This window comes from Cervus elaphus, chromosome 22, assembly GCF_910594005.1.
Source record: "Cervus elaphus chromosome 22, mCerEla1.1, whole genome shotgun sequence".
NCBI classification, from domain to species: Eukaryota; Metazoa; Chordata; class Mammalia; order Artiodactyla; family Cervidae; genus Cervus; species Cervus elaphus.
The window spans coordinates 42517190-42533907 of NC_057836.1; the positions used below are offsets into that span (position 1 = coordinate 42517190).

General features: G+C 39.3%; 1 protein-coding gene across 1 annotated transcript in view; it reads right to left on the reverse strand.

The window, feature by feature from the left end:
• Positions 1-16354, reverse strand: part of SYT10 (synaptotagmin 10) — a 112414-nt gene extending 96060 nt beyond the window's left edge. The window contains exon 1 of the mRNA XM_043881676.1: positions 15908-16354. Coding sequence (XP_043737611.1) covers positions 15908-16058 — 151 coding nt within the window. The 5' untranslated portion in view covers positions 16059-16354. The remainder of the gene's footprint in view (positions 1-15907) is intronic.
• Positions 16355-16718: the final 364 nt, after the last annotated feature.

Here is a 16718-nt window from a genome sequence, read left to right on the forward strand (position 1 = left end):
GTCACAAAATGGATGAAATCTGAAGCAAAGATGAAAGAACTCAATCATTTTTTCCTTTTCAAGAAAAAAAGGATAGATTCTGGAATCAAATTTCATAGGTATAGGCAGGAATTCAAGATAATTCTTGTTTATAATTTTCTCTCCAAATAGGAGTTAGAGTCAACTGCCAGTTATTTTGGGATATTGGAAAATAATTTGGAATATTTAAATACCTTGGGAAAATTTTGATATATGAACTTTAGAGAATAGGAGAAAATTGAATAGGAAAACATAGGACATCTGGTCAGAATTGAGGGTTCTTTTGCACCTGAAGACTAAGAGTGATACTAGCCTGCCTGGTTTTAAAATCTTCTAATAAAAAAAAATAAAAATAAAAATAAAATAAAATAAAATAAAATCTTCTAAATATTCAGGTTCTTTGGTGTAGGAATAGAGAAGCAGACGAATTTATCCATGAATGAGCACCTTCTATCTTCCCAGAAGAATGTAATAAACCTCAAAGGAGAAAGTGATTGCAATGATTAAATGATATATCATAAGCATGATGCAATATTTATTGACAGGGAATTCAGCCAGAGGTAGAAAATTGAATGGAGTTTCTAAATGCAAAAGAAGAAAGCATAGGAACTTTTGGTTGGGGTTTGGAATATTTGGATTTATAATTCTAACATAGTCCTTTTAACATAATGACAAGTGTTTGGCCATGATCATGAAAGAAATGAAGTAAGGTGGAGAGGAGAGCACTGGAGGGAGACGCATATGAATGGTTTTCCTTCTCCACACAGACTTTGAAGTTACCCATTGTATAATGAATAAACTTGATGAGTAGGATCTCTCTAGCTCAAAATTTCAATGTCTCTGGATAATTAAAAATCCATTATATACCATTCATCCAATTATATCTTGGTAAGAATTAAAGTTAATGAAATTTCAAAAATTAAATTAGGCTCAAAGATAATCAGGTTTAATATTGCACAAACCCTGATTTTATTACATACATAGGCATAACTATTGCTTCTACCACTGTGTGTCTACTTATTCATCTGTCCGTCTGGCTGGCTCTTCATCTCTGACTCATATGTAGCTATAAAGAAAGATCTTACTCTTTTATCATGCCTTAATATCTCAGAATAAAGTCAGAGAGTTCTGGGGAAAAAAAAAAAAAAAACCACTCTCATCAGAAAACATAATTAGCAAAAACATGCTAAGTCCTCATAAGCTTTTAATAAACCAGAATTTTGCTAATTTCTAACATCTGCTTGGTCTTAATTACTAGAAATTGTAAATACTGTTAGGACTAAGTACATATTATCCATGCAGATGGCTACAATGATGCAGAAAATTGTAAACCAATTGCTATTCTCTCAATTCCAATTACTACTTTTTTAAATTTAAAAATTCTAGTTCTTTAATTTCTCAAAATGTACAAATAGGTAACTTCTCAATTAATCAGAAATGATAATTTCTTGTAAATTGCAAATCTTTTGTTTCTTTGGTTGTCCTCATTGTCCATATAGTAAAAGCTATGGTTTTTTTTTTTTTTTTTTTTTTAGTTGGAGGCTAATTACTTCACAACATTTCAGTGGGTTTTGTCATACATTGATATGAATCAGCCATAGAGTTACACGTATTCCCCATCCCGATCCCCCCTCCCACCTCCCTCTCTGTTCTAATGAGATGGATGAAACTGGAGCCCATTATACAGAGTGAAGTAAGCCAGAAAGATAAAGAACATTACAGCATACTAACACATATATATGGAATTTAGAAAGCTATGGTTTTTCCAGTAGTCATGTATGGATGTGACAGTTGGACCACAAATAAGGCTGAGCGCCGAAGAATTGATGCTTTCGAACCGTGCTGGAGAAGACTCTTGAGAGTCCCTTGGATTGCAAGGAGAGCAGCCCAGTCAATCCTAAAGGAAATCAGTCCTAAATAGTCATTGGAAGGACTGATGCTGAAGCTGAAGCTCCAATACTTTTTTTTATTTTATTCTTTTCTTTTTTTTATTTCTTTTTTTATTAGTTGGAGGCTAATTACTTCACAACGTTGCAGTGGGTTTTGTCATACATTGATACGAATCAGCCATAGAGTTACACGTATTCCCCATCCCGATCCCCCCTCCCACCTCCCTCTCCACCCGATTCCTCTGGGTCTTCCCAGTGCACCAGGCCCGAGCACTTGTCTCATGCGTCCCACCTGGGCTGGTGATCTGTTTCACCATAGATAATATACATGCTGTTCTTTTGAAATATCCCACCCTCACCTTCTCCCACAGAGCTCCAATACTTTGGCCACCTGATGTTAAGAACTGACTCACTGGAAAAGACCCTGATTCTGGGAAAGATTGAGGGCAAGATGAGAAGGCAGTAACAGAGCATGAGATGGTTAGATGGCATCACTGACTCAATGGACATGAGTTTGAGCAAAGTCAGGTATATACTGAAGGACAGGCAAGTCTGGTGTGCTGCTGTTCATGGGGTTGCAAAGAGTTGGACAAGACTTAGTGACTAAGCAACAACAACAATATGGTATTATTATAATGCCACATAATTCTGATTTCTACAACAAGGGACCAAATTAATAGTAACAAACAAAATAGAAGTTTATTTCTCTCTCATTTAATTAATTGGTCCAGTATAAGCAAGTCAGGGTAAACACATCAGCTTAAGGTGTCTGGAATCCTGGTTTCTTCCATGTTTTTGCTTTTCTATTCAAAGGTTTTTGCCTACTCCTTAGTGTCCAAGATGGCAAGCTTACATGTTTATATTCCAGGCAGCTGGATGAAAAATAATAAGTGAAAAAGGAAGGTAATGGTGTGTCCTTTCACTTTAAGGGAAAAATCTAGAAGTAGTGCACATCACTGCTGCTAATATTCCGACAATCATAACTTAGGCATGCAATTGTACCAACCTATAAGATATGCTAAAAAAAAAAGTTGTTCTTTTTAAAGTTTTTTTAAAAAAATAATGCTGCCACATACCAAACTAAAAATAAACGATTCTAATGCTGTGAAATAGAAGGGGGAAATGAATATTAGGAAACAACTATCAGTCTCTTCCTCACCCATAAATCCAATACATAATCAACCAACCTACTACTGTTGCAACAATGCCTCTTAAAATTTCCATTTAATTGTTATTGACTTTTGCCTTTCTCTTGAATTTCAGTAAATGATAGAAACTTTATATCATTACCATATTTCATTGATTACAAAAGGCATATTTTCAGACATTTCAGTTTTTGAAATCAGAATGTATCAGTATCAATGACCTGTTACAAGTGAAGTGAAGTCGCTTAGTCGTGTCCGACTCTTTGTGACCCTGTGGACTGTAGCCCACCAGGCTCCTCCATCCATGGGGTTCTCCAGGCAAGAATACTGGAGTGGATTGCCGTTTCCTCCTCCAGGGGATCTTCCTGACCCAGGAATCGAACCCAGGTCTCCCACATTGCAGGCAGACGCTTTAACCTCTGAGCCACCAGGGAAGCCCTGTTATAAGTACTAGTAGTCATTAAGTAAGTGTGTCATAGTTTTCTCTGTGTTTATGCTAAAGCAAATGCATCAGCATCAGAAGTCAAAGAATGAGTCTAAATGGCTTGGAGGAAAGTGTTGAGAAAATAGAGAAATAACCTTCATAAGCCAAACTTTTGCTGGGTCAAATGAGTTTGGCAACATTGTCAGGATCAACATAACTGTATAGCTAGCTTTAGAGCGCAGCAACACTAGTATTTATCTCTCTTTTGAATTCCTCTGGGGCTTTCCAGGTGGTGTCAGTGGTAAAAAAAAAAAAAAAAAAAAAAAAACCTGCCTGCCAATGCAGGAGACAAGAGCCACATCTTCAATCCCTGGGTCAGGAAGATTCCCTGGAGAAGGGAATGGCAACCCACTCTAGTTTTCTTGCCTGGAGAATCCCATAGGCAGAGGGGCCTGGCATACTACAATGGGACCGCTAAGAGACATGCCTTAGCACAACAATGAATTCCTTTAAGGAAAAAAATGGATCATTACTACTCTTGACAGTATTTTTGATGCGATAGAGTCCAATAATGAGTGGATAAATGAAAGTATCACAATTCAGAAGAATCAGACTCAGTACTTTACATTTTAAATTATTTTAATCTATTTGTCTTTTTTGTTTTCCTTTTTGTTATTGTTGTTTTGTTTCCCTTTTTATACTTGTACAAGAATGATATATGATTTTTAAAATTTATGTCTGTTTTAAAAGAAATTTTTCCATAGGTGTAAACTAAAAATTCGATGTGATGAAAAAGAACTAAGTCATAATTTAATTTTTATGGTCTTCTTTTTTGATTTTCCTGGTATAATATAAAATAATGGTGTGCCTTGTAATCAACAGCATCCTAAATTCAATGAAATGGTATTGTTAGGTAGGAAGTTAGACATGAGCAACAAGAGGTGGCCTAACTGAAAAGGATGCAAGCTGATCTCTAAATCCCATTCCAGACAGGCCCAGGAGAGCTCACAGATATGCTACAAAAATAACCCCAGAAACTTTTCCAACTCCTGCACAGGTACCCTAGGCACACAATGAATACAAACTAACCACAGGGACTTCCTTAAGTGACCTTAGGCCCCTAGGAGTCCATTCAGTTCAGTTCAGTTCATTAGGTATTCATAAATATTCTAGACATACATACATCTGATTATAACAGACTGAATTATGGGAAAGACATGCACAATAGAGCCTGTTGTTATATAACTAGCAACTGTCTATCAAAACTCTCAGTCTGCACCCATCTAGATGAATATACAAAAGTCTTATTATGCATGTGACCAGATACCCACCCTTCCCTGATTGGCGCATTTGCATTTTGTACAGGGTAGAACCAAGAGGAGGAGACAGGAAGTATAAAAAGGGAAAGCCAAGAGGGATCGTGGCCACTACTTCAGGGTTGGCTTGTCCCCACATCTCAGGAGTGTACTATCCCTTGTCTGTTTAATAAAAGACCTTTCTGCTTGAGCTATAACTGAGCTGTAACCTTACCTTTGTTTTGAATGCTTACTATGAAGAGACAGGGGCTGAGAAATCCTGCCTGCTTGAGCTGTAATTAGTCTGTCATTCCAAATCTTTGATATGAGGAGACAAAAATCAAGGAAGAGAAATAAGCCTGTCTGACAGTATCAAGCATGGTATCAAATATCATTAAATTAGCCAAATTTACTTTTAAATTTTTACATATATTCATAATTGAGTAAATAATTCATAATCTATTATTATATATTAACTCTACCTTTATGTTAACTTGAAAAACTATGCACATTTAATGGTATCAGTACATTTTAATGTTTGGCACAGTGGTTCTCACGTATTAAGACCTCAATAAATATTTGTTGAAAAAAAGCATAATGCTAAAATTATCTCTCACATATATTAACAACTCATATTATAATATATTCAAAATGATAATAAATCACTTAATATTGTTTTGTTCATTATACCTATAAATGTGTGACTAATTAAACACAACTAAAGGAACAATGGATACTGAAGAGAAAACAATAGTCCTCATTGTTAAATTAAAATAATCTTGCAGTATGGACAAACTGATTTACAAGGTTTTAAAAACTATCATGTTCTCTATTCAATAACAAAATATTTAACAGTAGATTATAACACTTTGGGACCCATCTGAATGGAAAAAAGGTAATATCCTTTTTCCCTTACCACTCCCTCTAGATGATTTTACCTTTTAGCTTTCAGGCCATCACAGCACAATTCCAGGAAAGAATTAATATATTTATTACATATATACATACATATATATATATATATATATATATATATATATACTTTTACTTTCTGACAGTCCACCTAAGCTATGTTAATGTCAGCTCTTACATCTTCAGTGGTCACTAGGATATTTAACATTGTGAGGAAAAAGAACATAGCTCTATTTAGAAGTTCCCTTCAGGAATTCTGTTTCTAAACTTGAACAGTATTGGGTATTACACAACAGAGGAAATCGATGTTGTTCCAGTGTCCTTTAACACCATGGATGGCACCAGGATCTCTCTCTCTCTCTTTTTTTTTTTTTTTTCCATTTATTTTTATTAGTTAGAGGCTAATTACTTTAGAATATTGCAGTGGTTTTTGCCATACATTGACATGAATCAGCCATGGATTTACATGTATTCCCCATCCCGATACCCCTCCCACCTCCCTCTCCACCCGATTCCTCTGGGTCTTCCCAGTGCACCAGTCCCGAGTACTTGTCTCATGCATCCAACCTGGGCTGGTGATCTGTTTCACCCTTGATAATATACATGTGTCAATGCTGTTCTCTCGAAACATCCCACCCTCGTCTTCTCCCACAGAGTCCAAAAGTCTGCTCTGTACATCTGTGTCTCTTTTTCTGTTTTGCATATAGGGTTATCGTTACCATCTTTCTAAATTCCATATATATGCGTTAGTATACTGTATTGGTTTTTATCTTTCTGGCTTACTTCACTCTGTATAATGGGCTCCAGTTTCATCCATCTCATTAGAACTGATTCAAATGAATTCTTTTTAACGGCTGAGTAATATTCCATGGTGTATATGTACCACAGCTTCCTTATCCATTCGTCTGCTGATGGACATCTATCTTGCTTCCATGTCCTGGCTATTATAAACAGTGCTGTGATGAACATTGGGGTGCATGTGGCTCTTTCAGATCTGGTTTCCTCGGTGTGTATGCCCAGGAGTGGGATTGCTGGGTCATATGGCAGTTCTATTTCCAGTTTTTTAAGAAATCTCCACACTGTTTTCCATAGCGGCTGTACTAGTTTGCATTCCCACCAACCGTGTAAGAGGGATCCCTTTTCTCCACACCCTCTCCAGCATTTATTGCTTGTAGACTTTTGGATAGCAGCCATTCTGACTGGCGAGTAATGGTACCTCATTGTAGCTTTGATTTGCGTTTCTTTGATAATGAGTGATGTTGAGCATCTTTTCATGTGTTTGTTAGCCATCTGTATGTCTTCTTTGGAGAAATGTCTGTTTAGTTCTTTGGCCCATTTTTTGATTGGGTCATTTATTTTTCTGGAATTGAGCTGCAGGAGTTGCTTGTATATTTTTGAGATTAATCCTTTGTCTGTTGCTTCATTTGCTATTATTTTCTCCCAATCTGAGGGCTGTCTTTTCACCTTGCTTACAGTTTCCTTTGTTGTGCAAAAGCTTTTAAGTTTAATTAGGTCCCATTTGTTTAGTTTTGCTTTTATTTCCAATATTCTGGGAGGTGGGTCATAGAGGATCCCCAGGATCTCTTTTTATGCCTACTTTTTGTTGAGCCTAGGATAGGATCTACAGAGCCCAGCGTTGTTATCCTAGCCACATCATTAATTAGTTGTGATTGAGGGGAAGTTGCTAACTTTTTCTGCCTTAGTTTTCACAACTGCAAAATGATGATTTCTAGTTCTTACTGGAATGACTAACAACAGTTTGAATAATAATATGATTATTTTTCCCATGCTACTTTTTACATAAGCAAATGAACAGGTTTTCCTTTTACTATTGTGAATGGGTATATTAAACAGATATTCCCACTTTTCTAGAACTTTAATAAATTCAATACATTTATTGTGTAACACATAAGTTGAGCCATGGAGTCATAGTTCTACCTGAATACACTCAGGAAGTGAATGGACATCCAAAGTTCAGTTACTTTTGAGTATGTTGCTTATCATATTCTAGGTTTTAAATGCCTAAGTGCTCTAATTTTTGCTATTATCATAAAACTAAATAAGTGGTATATTATCTACATAGAATACTGTATTGGACACCATAGACACAAAGATACAAATATATACAACTTAGTTTCAGAAGTTCAAAATTGAAGCTCAAAAATGACTTATATACAAAGTACATCATGTGAAATGCCAGGCTGGATGAAGCAGAAGCTGGAATCAAGATTGCTGGGAGAAATATCAATAACCTCAGATATGCTGATGACACCACCCTTATGGCAGAAAGTGAAGAGGAACTAAAGAACCTCTTGATGAAACTGAAAGAGGAGAGTGAAAAAGCTGGCTTAAAACTCAACATTTAAAAAACTAAGATCATGGCATCCAGTCCCATCACTTCATGGCAAATAGATGGGGAAACAACGGAAACGGTGAGAAACTTTATTTTGGAGGGCTCCAAAATCACTGCAGATGGTGACTGCAGCCATGAAATTAAGAGACACTTGCTCCTTAGAAGAAACACTATGACAAACCTAGACAGAGTATTAAAAAGCAGAGACATTGCTCTGCCGATGAAGGCCCCTATAATCAAAGCTATGGTTTGATTTTTTCCAGTAGTCATGTATGGATGTAAGAGTTGGACCATTAAGAAAGCTGAGCACCAAAGAATTGATGCTTTTGAACTGTGCTGTTGGGACAGACTCTTGAGAATCCCTTGGACTGCAAAGACAGCAAACCAGTTAACCCAAAAGAAGTCAGTCCTGAATATTCATTGGAAGGACTGATGCTGAAGCTGAAGCTCCAATACTTTGGCCACCTAATACGAAGAACTGACTCATTGCAAAAGACCCTGATGCTGGAAAAGTTTGCAGGCAGGGGAGAAGGGGACAACAGAGGATGAGATAATTGGATGGCATCACCAACTGGATGGACATGAGTTTGAGCAAACTCCAGGATTTGGTGATGGACAGAGAAGACGGCATGCTGCAGTCCATGGGGACACAAAGAGTTGGACACAACTGAGTGACTGAACTGAACTGACTGAGTTTCAGAAGGGATTGGGAGATGATTAAATAGCACCCACTGTTATACAGTTAAGGATATTGAGGCTTCTTGATGATAAATTCATTAATTCAATTATTCATTCTCTCAGTATCCAATAAATATTTATTGAAACTCTTGACAAGCCACAGTTTTTTCTAGGCACTGAGGATAAAACAATAAACAAGCCAATGTCCCCAAAGTGTTTACAGCCTACTGAAGTAATGTCATTAACAGAATAAAAGGTAGATCAGGAAAAACATAATTATATTTTCAAAATATAGATTATTGAAATTGACATTGTAAAGTCCATTAAACATTTATGATAATGTTCATTTTCTGACACTGTTTTGTACAAAAATGATTTGTAAATGAATGCAGATATATTCCCAATAATGACAATTTTCCCCCATAAAACAAGATTACAATGATGACTAAGTTTGAAAGAAAATCTGATTTGGATGAAATGGACAGCTATATACTCAATATATTAAATTGCTCTTGAAAGAATCAGATTTCAGAAATTCACAGCTCATATAGAGAGGAAACACAGATCTTAATTTGTCTCAAAGTGGAAAAAAGTTTAAGGCAAAATATAAATCATGCCAATACTGCTGAAATATTGATATCTCACAGTGAAGAGTACTGGATATTTGCTGATACCTGCTTGGCCTTTGAAGCCAAGGTAGTCATCCATTTGTCTCGAAGCAACTGAGAGCAAGCACAATATGTACTGAAGATCATGTAACTATGAAACTAGAAATAGTAGAAGCTGGCCATTCTTCAGTGGAGTATCAACATCGGGAAGGAAAAAACCCTCAGGTGCAGCCTTCTTCAACTGTGCCTACAGGTCTGAATTCACTGTGGTTCAGTTACTGTTTGAAACTTAACATGCCTACTACGTTTCTAAACTGTAATTCTTTATACAATCATTAAAATGTGTAAAACTCATTACTACTAGCGATACAAAATAAATTAATTGGGTAGTCATTTGCTTTCTATCTGTAGAGAAAACCTACAAAGCTCTTTTACTCATCTTAAGCTATTATGACAGACTTAAAATGCCTTATTCTCAGAGGAAATCATGTTATTTTAATTTTTTTACTTAGCCATTGCTATTTTTATTAGTCAAGTAACTTCAATGAAAGTGTTCGCCATATAAATACCTACTATTCCCACATCTTAAGAAAATGAAAAACACATATATAAATTTAGAAGAATTTGTTTACATTTTTATTTTAGAATTTTAGTACTAAATTAGAAGTGTAAAATGTAAATTTAAAATATTGAGGAATTAAATGTTTGTATAAAATTTTTAAATTATGGTTAGGTCTGCACAGTTGTGATGTGACTATGAGCTTAAGGGGCTTTGATTAGCTGCACTTATGAGGTCTGCTTCTCAAGTAATGAAATTTCCTAAAATCTCACAAGCATTTGGATATGGAGCAGCAATTAAAGAACAGAAATGAACTCAAATCCAGTTCGAAAACTATTATGTATATTCAGTCACAGTATATATGATAAATTACATTTAAGGCAATAGGTCAATATACTGTTTTGTATTTTCCCTACGTATTAGAGTATTAAGTTCTATTTTACATTAATGAATTTAGTGGGTGACCTGTCTATTTTGGAGGGGGAGAATCAGTGGTAAAAAGACTGAAAAAAATCTTATTTTCTAAAAAACTGCACACGATGAACTTTCTAGTGTACTAGTAATGTTGACATCAATAATGTCTCTGAAAAAACTTTGTCAAAAGAGTAAATTAACCAGTATTGCCATCTGCAGTTAAGTTACTGTAAAGTTTGCTAAAATATAGAATCTGTCAACTTGACTGCTTGATTCTCAAGTCAAAAACATTATCACTACTTCTGCTGCTGCTATAGCAGTAAATGGTAAAGAGAATGGTGAAGGCTGTTCTTTATTGGTGTTTAAAAAAAAAAAAACAGTAGAAGAATATTTTATTTCTATATGTGATTCATGACTTCTTTAAGGTAGAGTAACTTTAGGCTTACAATCAGCCTTCTGTATCCACATTTCATATCCATGCAATCAACCCGCCACAGGTTGAAAGTATTCTAAAAAATTCAGGAAGTTTAAAGAAACCAAAATTTGGATTGTCAAACAGGCAACTATCTACATTGCCTTTGTATGGGTCTTCCTTGGTGACTCAAATGGAAGAAAATCTGCCTGCAACACTGGAGACCCAGGTTCAATCCCTGGGTCAGGAAGATCCTCTGGAGAAGGGAATGGTAACCCACTTCAGTAATCTTGCCTGAGAAAACCTATAGACAGAGGAGCCTGGAGGGCTACAGTCCATGGGATCGCAAAGAGTCAGACATGGCTGAGCACCAAATGAATGACTGACATATCATTTACCTTGATTTAGGTAGTTTTTGTTCAGTCACTCAATCGTTTCTCATTCTTTGTGACCCTGTGGACTGCACACACCAGGCTTCCCTGTCCTTTACCATCTCCTGGAGCTTGCTCAAACTCAGGTCCATTGAGTCGGTGATGCTATCCAACCATCTCATCCTCTGTTGTTCTCTTCTCCTCCTGTCTTCTATCTTTCCCAGCATCAGGGTCTTTTCCAATGAGTCAACTCTTTGCATTAGGTGGCCAAAGTATTGGAGCTTCAGCTTCAGCATCAATCCTTCCAAAGAACATTCAGGATTGATTCCCTTTAGGATAGACTGATTTGTTCTCCTTGCAGTCCAAAGGACGCTCAAGAGTCCTCTCCAACACCACAGTTTATTTATTTTTTCCCATTTATTTTTATTAGTTGGAGGCTAATTACTTTACAATATTGTAGTGGTTTTTATCATACATTGACATGAAGCAACCTAGATGCCCTTCAGCAGACGAATGGATAAGGAAGCTGTGATACATATACACCATGGAATATTACTCAGCCATTAAAAAAAATTCATTTGAATCAGTTCTAATGAGATGGATGAAACTGGAGCCCATTATACAGAGTGAAGTAAGCCAGAAAGATAAAGACCAATACAGTATACTAAAACACCACAGTTTAAAAGCATCAACTCTTCAGCAATCAGCCTTTATGGTCCAACTCTCATGTCCATATGTGAGGGCTTCCCTGATAGCTCAGTTGGTAAAGAATCTGCCTGCAATGCAGGACACCTCAGTTCGATCCCTGGGTTCAGAAGATCTGCTGAAGAAGGGATAGGCTACCCACTCCAGAATTATTGGGCTTCCTTTGTGGTTCCAGTTTGATCCCTGGGTTGGGAAGGTCTGCTGAAGAAGGGATAGGCTACCCTCTCCAGAATTCTTGTGCTTCCCTTGTGGTTCAGCTGGTAAAGAATCCACCCACAGTGTGGGAGACCTGGGTTCGATCCCTGGGTTGAGAAGATCCCCTGAAGAAGGGAAAGGCTACCCACTTCAGTATTCTGGCCTGGAAAATTTCATGGACTACAGTCCATGGGGTCGCAAAGAGTTAGACATGACTGAGTGACTTTCACATACTAGAAAAACCATCGCTTTGATTATATGGACCTTTGTCAGCAGAGTAACGTCTCTGTGTTTTAATACTCTGTCTAGGTTTGTCATAGCTTTTCTTCCAAGGAACAAGCATCTTATAATTTCATGTCTGCAGTCACCATCTGCAGTGATTTTGGAGCCCAAGAAAATAAAGTCTTTCACTATTTCCCCACCTATATGCCATGAAGTGGGCTTCCCTGGTGGCTCAGCTGATAAAGAATCCCCCTCCAATGTAGGAGGCCTGGATTCAATCCCTGGATTGGGAAGATCCCCTGGAGAAGGAAAGGCTACCCACTCCAGTATTCTGGCCTGGAGAATTCCATGGACTGTAGAGTCCATGGGGTTGCAAACAGTCAGACACGACTGAGTGACTTCATTTCATTTTTTCATGCCATGAGGCAATGGGACCAGATGTCATGATCTTAGTTTTTTGAATGTTGAATTTTAAGCCAGACTTTTCACTCTCCTCTTTCACCTTCATCAAGAGGTACTTCTAATACCTTGATGAAGGTATGAATACCCTTCATTAAGAAGATGAATAGGTATTAGAAGTACCTCTTGATGATTTAGGTATTATAAGTAATCTAGTGATTATTTAAAATATATGGGAGAAAGTGCTGTAGCAAATACTACAGCGTTTTATGTAAGGAACTTGAGCATCATAAATCTTGGTATCTGTGGGGCCTCCTGAATTCAATCCCCCAAGGAGACCAAGAGAGCCCTGTACCTGAACTTCTCTCCCCCTACCCCTGCATGAAGGAATCTAAAAACACGCACAATCTGGAAGCTTGCAATTTTTGTTGCAACCTTAGAATAACCGGCACCATCTGAGCAGGGCTGAAAGTAAAAAACCACCCTTCTACTCAGTGTCCATGTCTTCTTACCATAATGTGTTTCTCATTAAACAAACAGTGAGTAGAGAATCACCTACTAGAACAAGTGCATAAGAAAATCTACTATAAAGAACAAGGTGAGGCTGAGTAGCTAATTAATATAGCTAAAGATTTGATAATTAATCTTTGATACATTTCATAGATATCTATTAGTAATTGGAGCTTATTTGCAGATTATTTTACTTTTAATTGTTACATGAATTTACAAATGGAAAGTGTAAAACAAGCTTCTGCATCTTTATATCTCATACACAACCTAGTAAGATGTCTTTTTTAGTGGTAACCATTCAATAAATATTCATATATTAAATTGAATACCCAATGTGAATAGTACATATTTTCACTTAAGGGCAGAAAAATACCCATTAAATTGTTTGAGAACTTGTTTTGCTCCATTTTTGTTCCCCGGCACAAATCCGAAAGGAATTAGGATTACAATTACTTCCTGTAATGCTTAGAACAAGTTCAGAATTCTCTCTACAATTCATATGCTGTGTTTTACCTTAAGCTGTGCTGAGCTGGGCTGCTTCAGTTATGTCCGACTCTTTGAGACCTAGGGACTGTAGCCCACCAGGCTCCTCTGTCCATGGGATTCTCTAGGCAAGAATACTAGAGCGGGTTGCTGTGCCCTCCTCCAGGGGATCTTCCTGACCCAGGAATCAAACCCATATCTCCAGCATTTCTTGCACTGTAGACAGTTTCCCTACCCACTGAGCCACCTGGGAAGCCCACCTGAAGGCCATAATTGTAAAGATTTAAAAGCTAGTATTTGGCATCCAGTCTTCAGATTTTCCTTATTACCAGCCAATCGGAGGCCCAGAAAACCATTATTTGTTGTATGATCACAAGGGGTGGGGTTGGGGGGTGGAGTGGAAATCAGTAGTCTTATCCACAGCATCAGCTATTAAATGGCCAAAGTTCAGATCTTTTAAATACTCTCATTTCTTTCACTGCACTTCCATCTCCGAGTCTTATCTTTAGCATGTGTATCATCAATTTCAGAGCAACTTATCCAATTACCACAGAAGACTTTAAGTTCAAACTATTTTGAGTGTTTACTTCATGCTGATCAACTATACACAAGACAAGCATATATGCAATATTCAGCCAGTGCCTTCAACTAGTAGTTGAATTTCACACACTCCTAGGAATGGAAAACCTGCTGAACAAATGGAAAAGACTCTGCCGTGTTTATTAAAATTCACAAAATGTCCATGTTTCCAGCATATGTACAGCAGCAATCATATATCATTCCTTTCCAGGGCCCAAGTAGCAACATCTCCTCAGGCTGTGCCAAGGGCAGACAGAAGACTCTCTTGGTTCCTGTTGCCATGATCAGAGAATTTTTAAAAGTACAAATATTCCACTTAAATAACGGTACTGTAAAGGTTAAAACACATTTGTTCCCCACCTCCATCCTTTCTTTTTTTTTTTTTTTTTTTCATCCTTTCTTTCTTTGTCTTTGGTGGTAGTGGATGGGGAGCCCACTAAGTGTGTCTTCCTTGTCTCCTTCCCAGCATACGGGGTTCTGCACTGTTACTGCTCCACGCTGAGCTAAGGTCCAGCTCTCATCTGTTGCCCTGACTACCCTCAACCCAGGAGGACCCGCCAGAAGACTAAAATGACAGGCTAGTAAAAGGAAACAAACCCTACAGAAGGAATGACAACCTTCCAGCATGATAACGAAAATCCCCAAACCTGTGTTCATCTCCCAAAACTATGTGGACTCTCTCCCATGGCACTCTTAAAACTATTCGGCCCGCAACTCCGGGAATCCAACTAGACCCCATCAATGGCACAATAGGCCACACAAACTAATCACAGAGGAGGTGGTTACAAATCCTTTCCCCCCAAGCATCACCCCTGAGTGGCTCTGCTATGCTCCACATCTCTTTTGCAAAAAATCTGTTACCTGAGACTTTTTTCCACCTTCAGATTTCTAAAGATTTGTGTGCTTCCTCCATCCCACCCCGTTTTTTTCCCCCAAGTTTGTTGATGGGGCAGAGAGGATACCTGTATTAAGGGCTGTATGAACACCTGTGTAGAAATGATTTATAAACCTTTCCTTCTTCCACTTAAATCTGTCTTCTAAGCCTTACTTGTTGCCTCGAAAAATGGGGTTGATCACCCCCGCTGTTGGCCCAACGTTGTCAAGAAGCCCTAGAATTTCATATGTATTAAAGGGTTTTGCACACTGTCAAATGCAAACATGACACTGGTTGCGTGTTACCCCTACCGGGCTCCTTTCTGTTCTCGGGGACCAACGCAGCCCCATTTCCAAGGCGTTTGTTTTGTTTGGTTTTGTCTTTGCATCTCAGTACGGATTCTTCGACCTGGCCCCTTCCCCAAGCCGCGACCCGCCACCTGCGGGACAAAAGCGAGGGCAGCCAGAGTCCCGGTGGCAAATGGCCCCCGCGGGCAGCGCTCGGCTAACGGTCTGGACGCCGCGGCCCGCGCTCGCCTCTCCTCTCTGGGAGCGAGATGGGAGGCGTGGGAGAGCTCAGAGAAAGAGGCTACAGGAGCCCAGGAGCGAGAAACGGCGGCGGCGGGTGCGAAGCGGACCAGAGAAGTGGAAGAAGCCAGACAGATGGAGGCAAAAAGACAAAACCCGAACAGTCCACACTGGAAGTCGCCAGGAGCTAACCAAAGGAGAGAGATAAGATAGGAAGGCTAGGCTTCCTAAAGAAGCCCCCGCGCCTCGCGGAAGGCGCAGGACTCAGGAGCTTAGAGCCGAGAGCGCGAGCCCCCGAGGATTGCGAGGTCGCAAGCGGAGCCCTCCCCAGTTACCTGTGTTACTTCCGCCTTGGCTGCCCCCGTCCGGGGGGAAGATGCTGGAGCATTTCTCCCACTCCACCTGGCCCGCGAAGCACAGCTCCGTGACGATGTGCAGTGCCTTTTGGCACAGGCTGCTCACTCCGTCCTCCTTATGGAAACTCATCGTTTGGCCTCGTTTCTCCCAGATAGCCGTTCTTTCCCTTTCCAGTTACCTCTGTGCTGACCCCTCTAGCGCCCTAAGCCATATCCCGCCTTCGGAGACTTTGGCCCAGGAGCGCGCAGCTAAGAGGCGGCAACTCTTAGGAGCCCCAAGTTGGCCCCATGGCGAGAGCAGAGGGCTCCAGAAAAGGTGGAGAGGCTGGGGCGGGAATTAGAGCTAGGCGGATGCGGTAGCGAGGTTTTTGCTAACTCTCACGCCGCGCGAACGAGCCCAAGCAAGCCAGAGAGACCTGCATGGAGAGCGGAGGGGAGCTGGGGGAGACGTAAAAAACCGAAAGCCCTTCACTTGCAGAAGCATTTGTGTTTCTGGAGGGTGCCTGACGACGGCGCGTCCAATCGCAGCCTGGCGCGGGTCTGGTGACCCCTTCTCTAGTCACCGGGGGAAGCGGGAGACAACGGAGGAGGCGCCGCCGGGCGCCCTTGCTGGGTTTTCCTGCTGAGGCCGGAGATGCTCTTCTGGCGCGCAGGTTGGTGAGAAATCTTGGTTTTCTGGGTACCTTTCCCAGCCTCCGTACCCCCCTACCAAAATCCCTCTCGATTATGGATGTGCCCTGATTCTCTAACACTTTTTTTTAAAAAGATCATGCCAACTGAAAACAAGCTG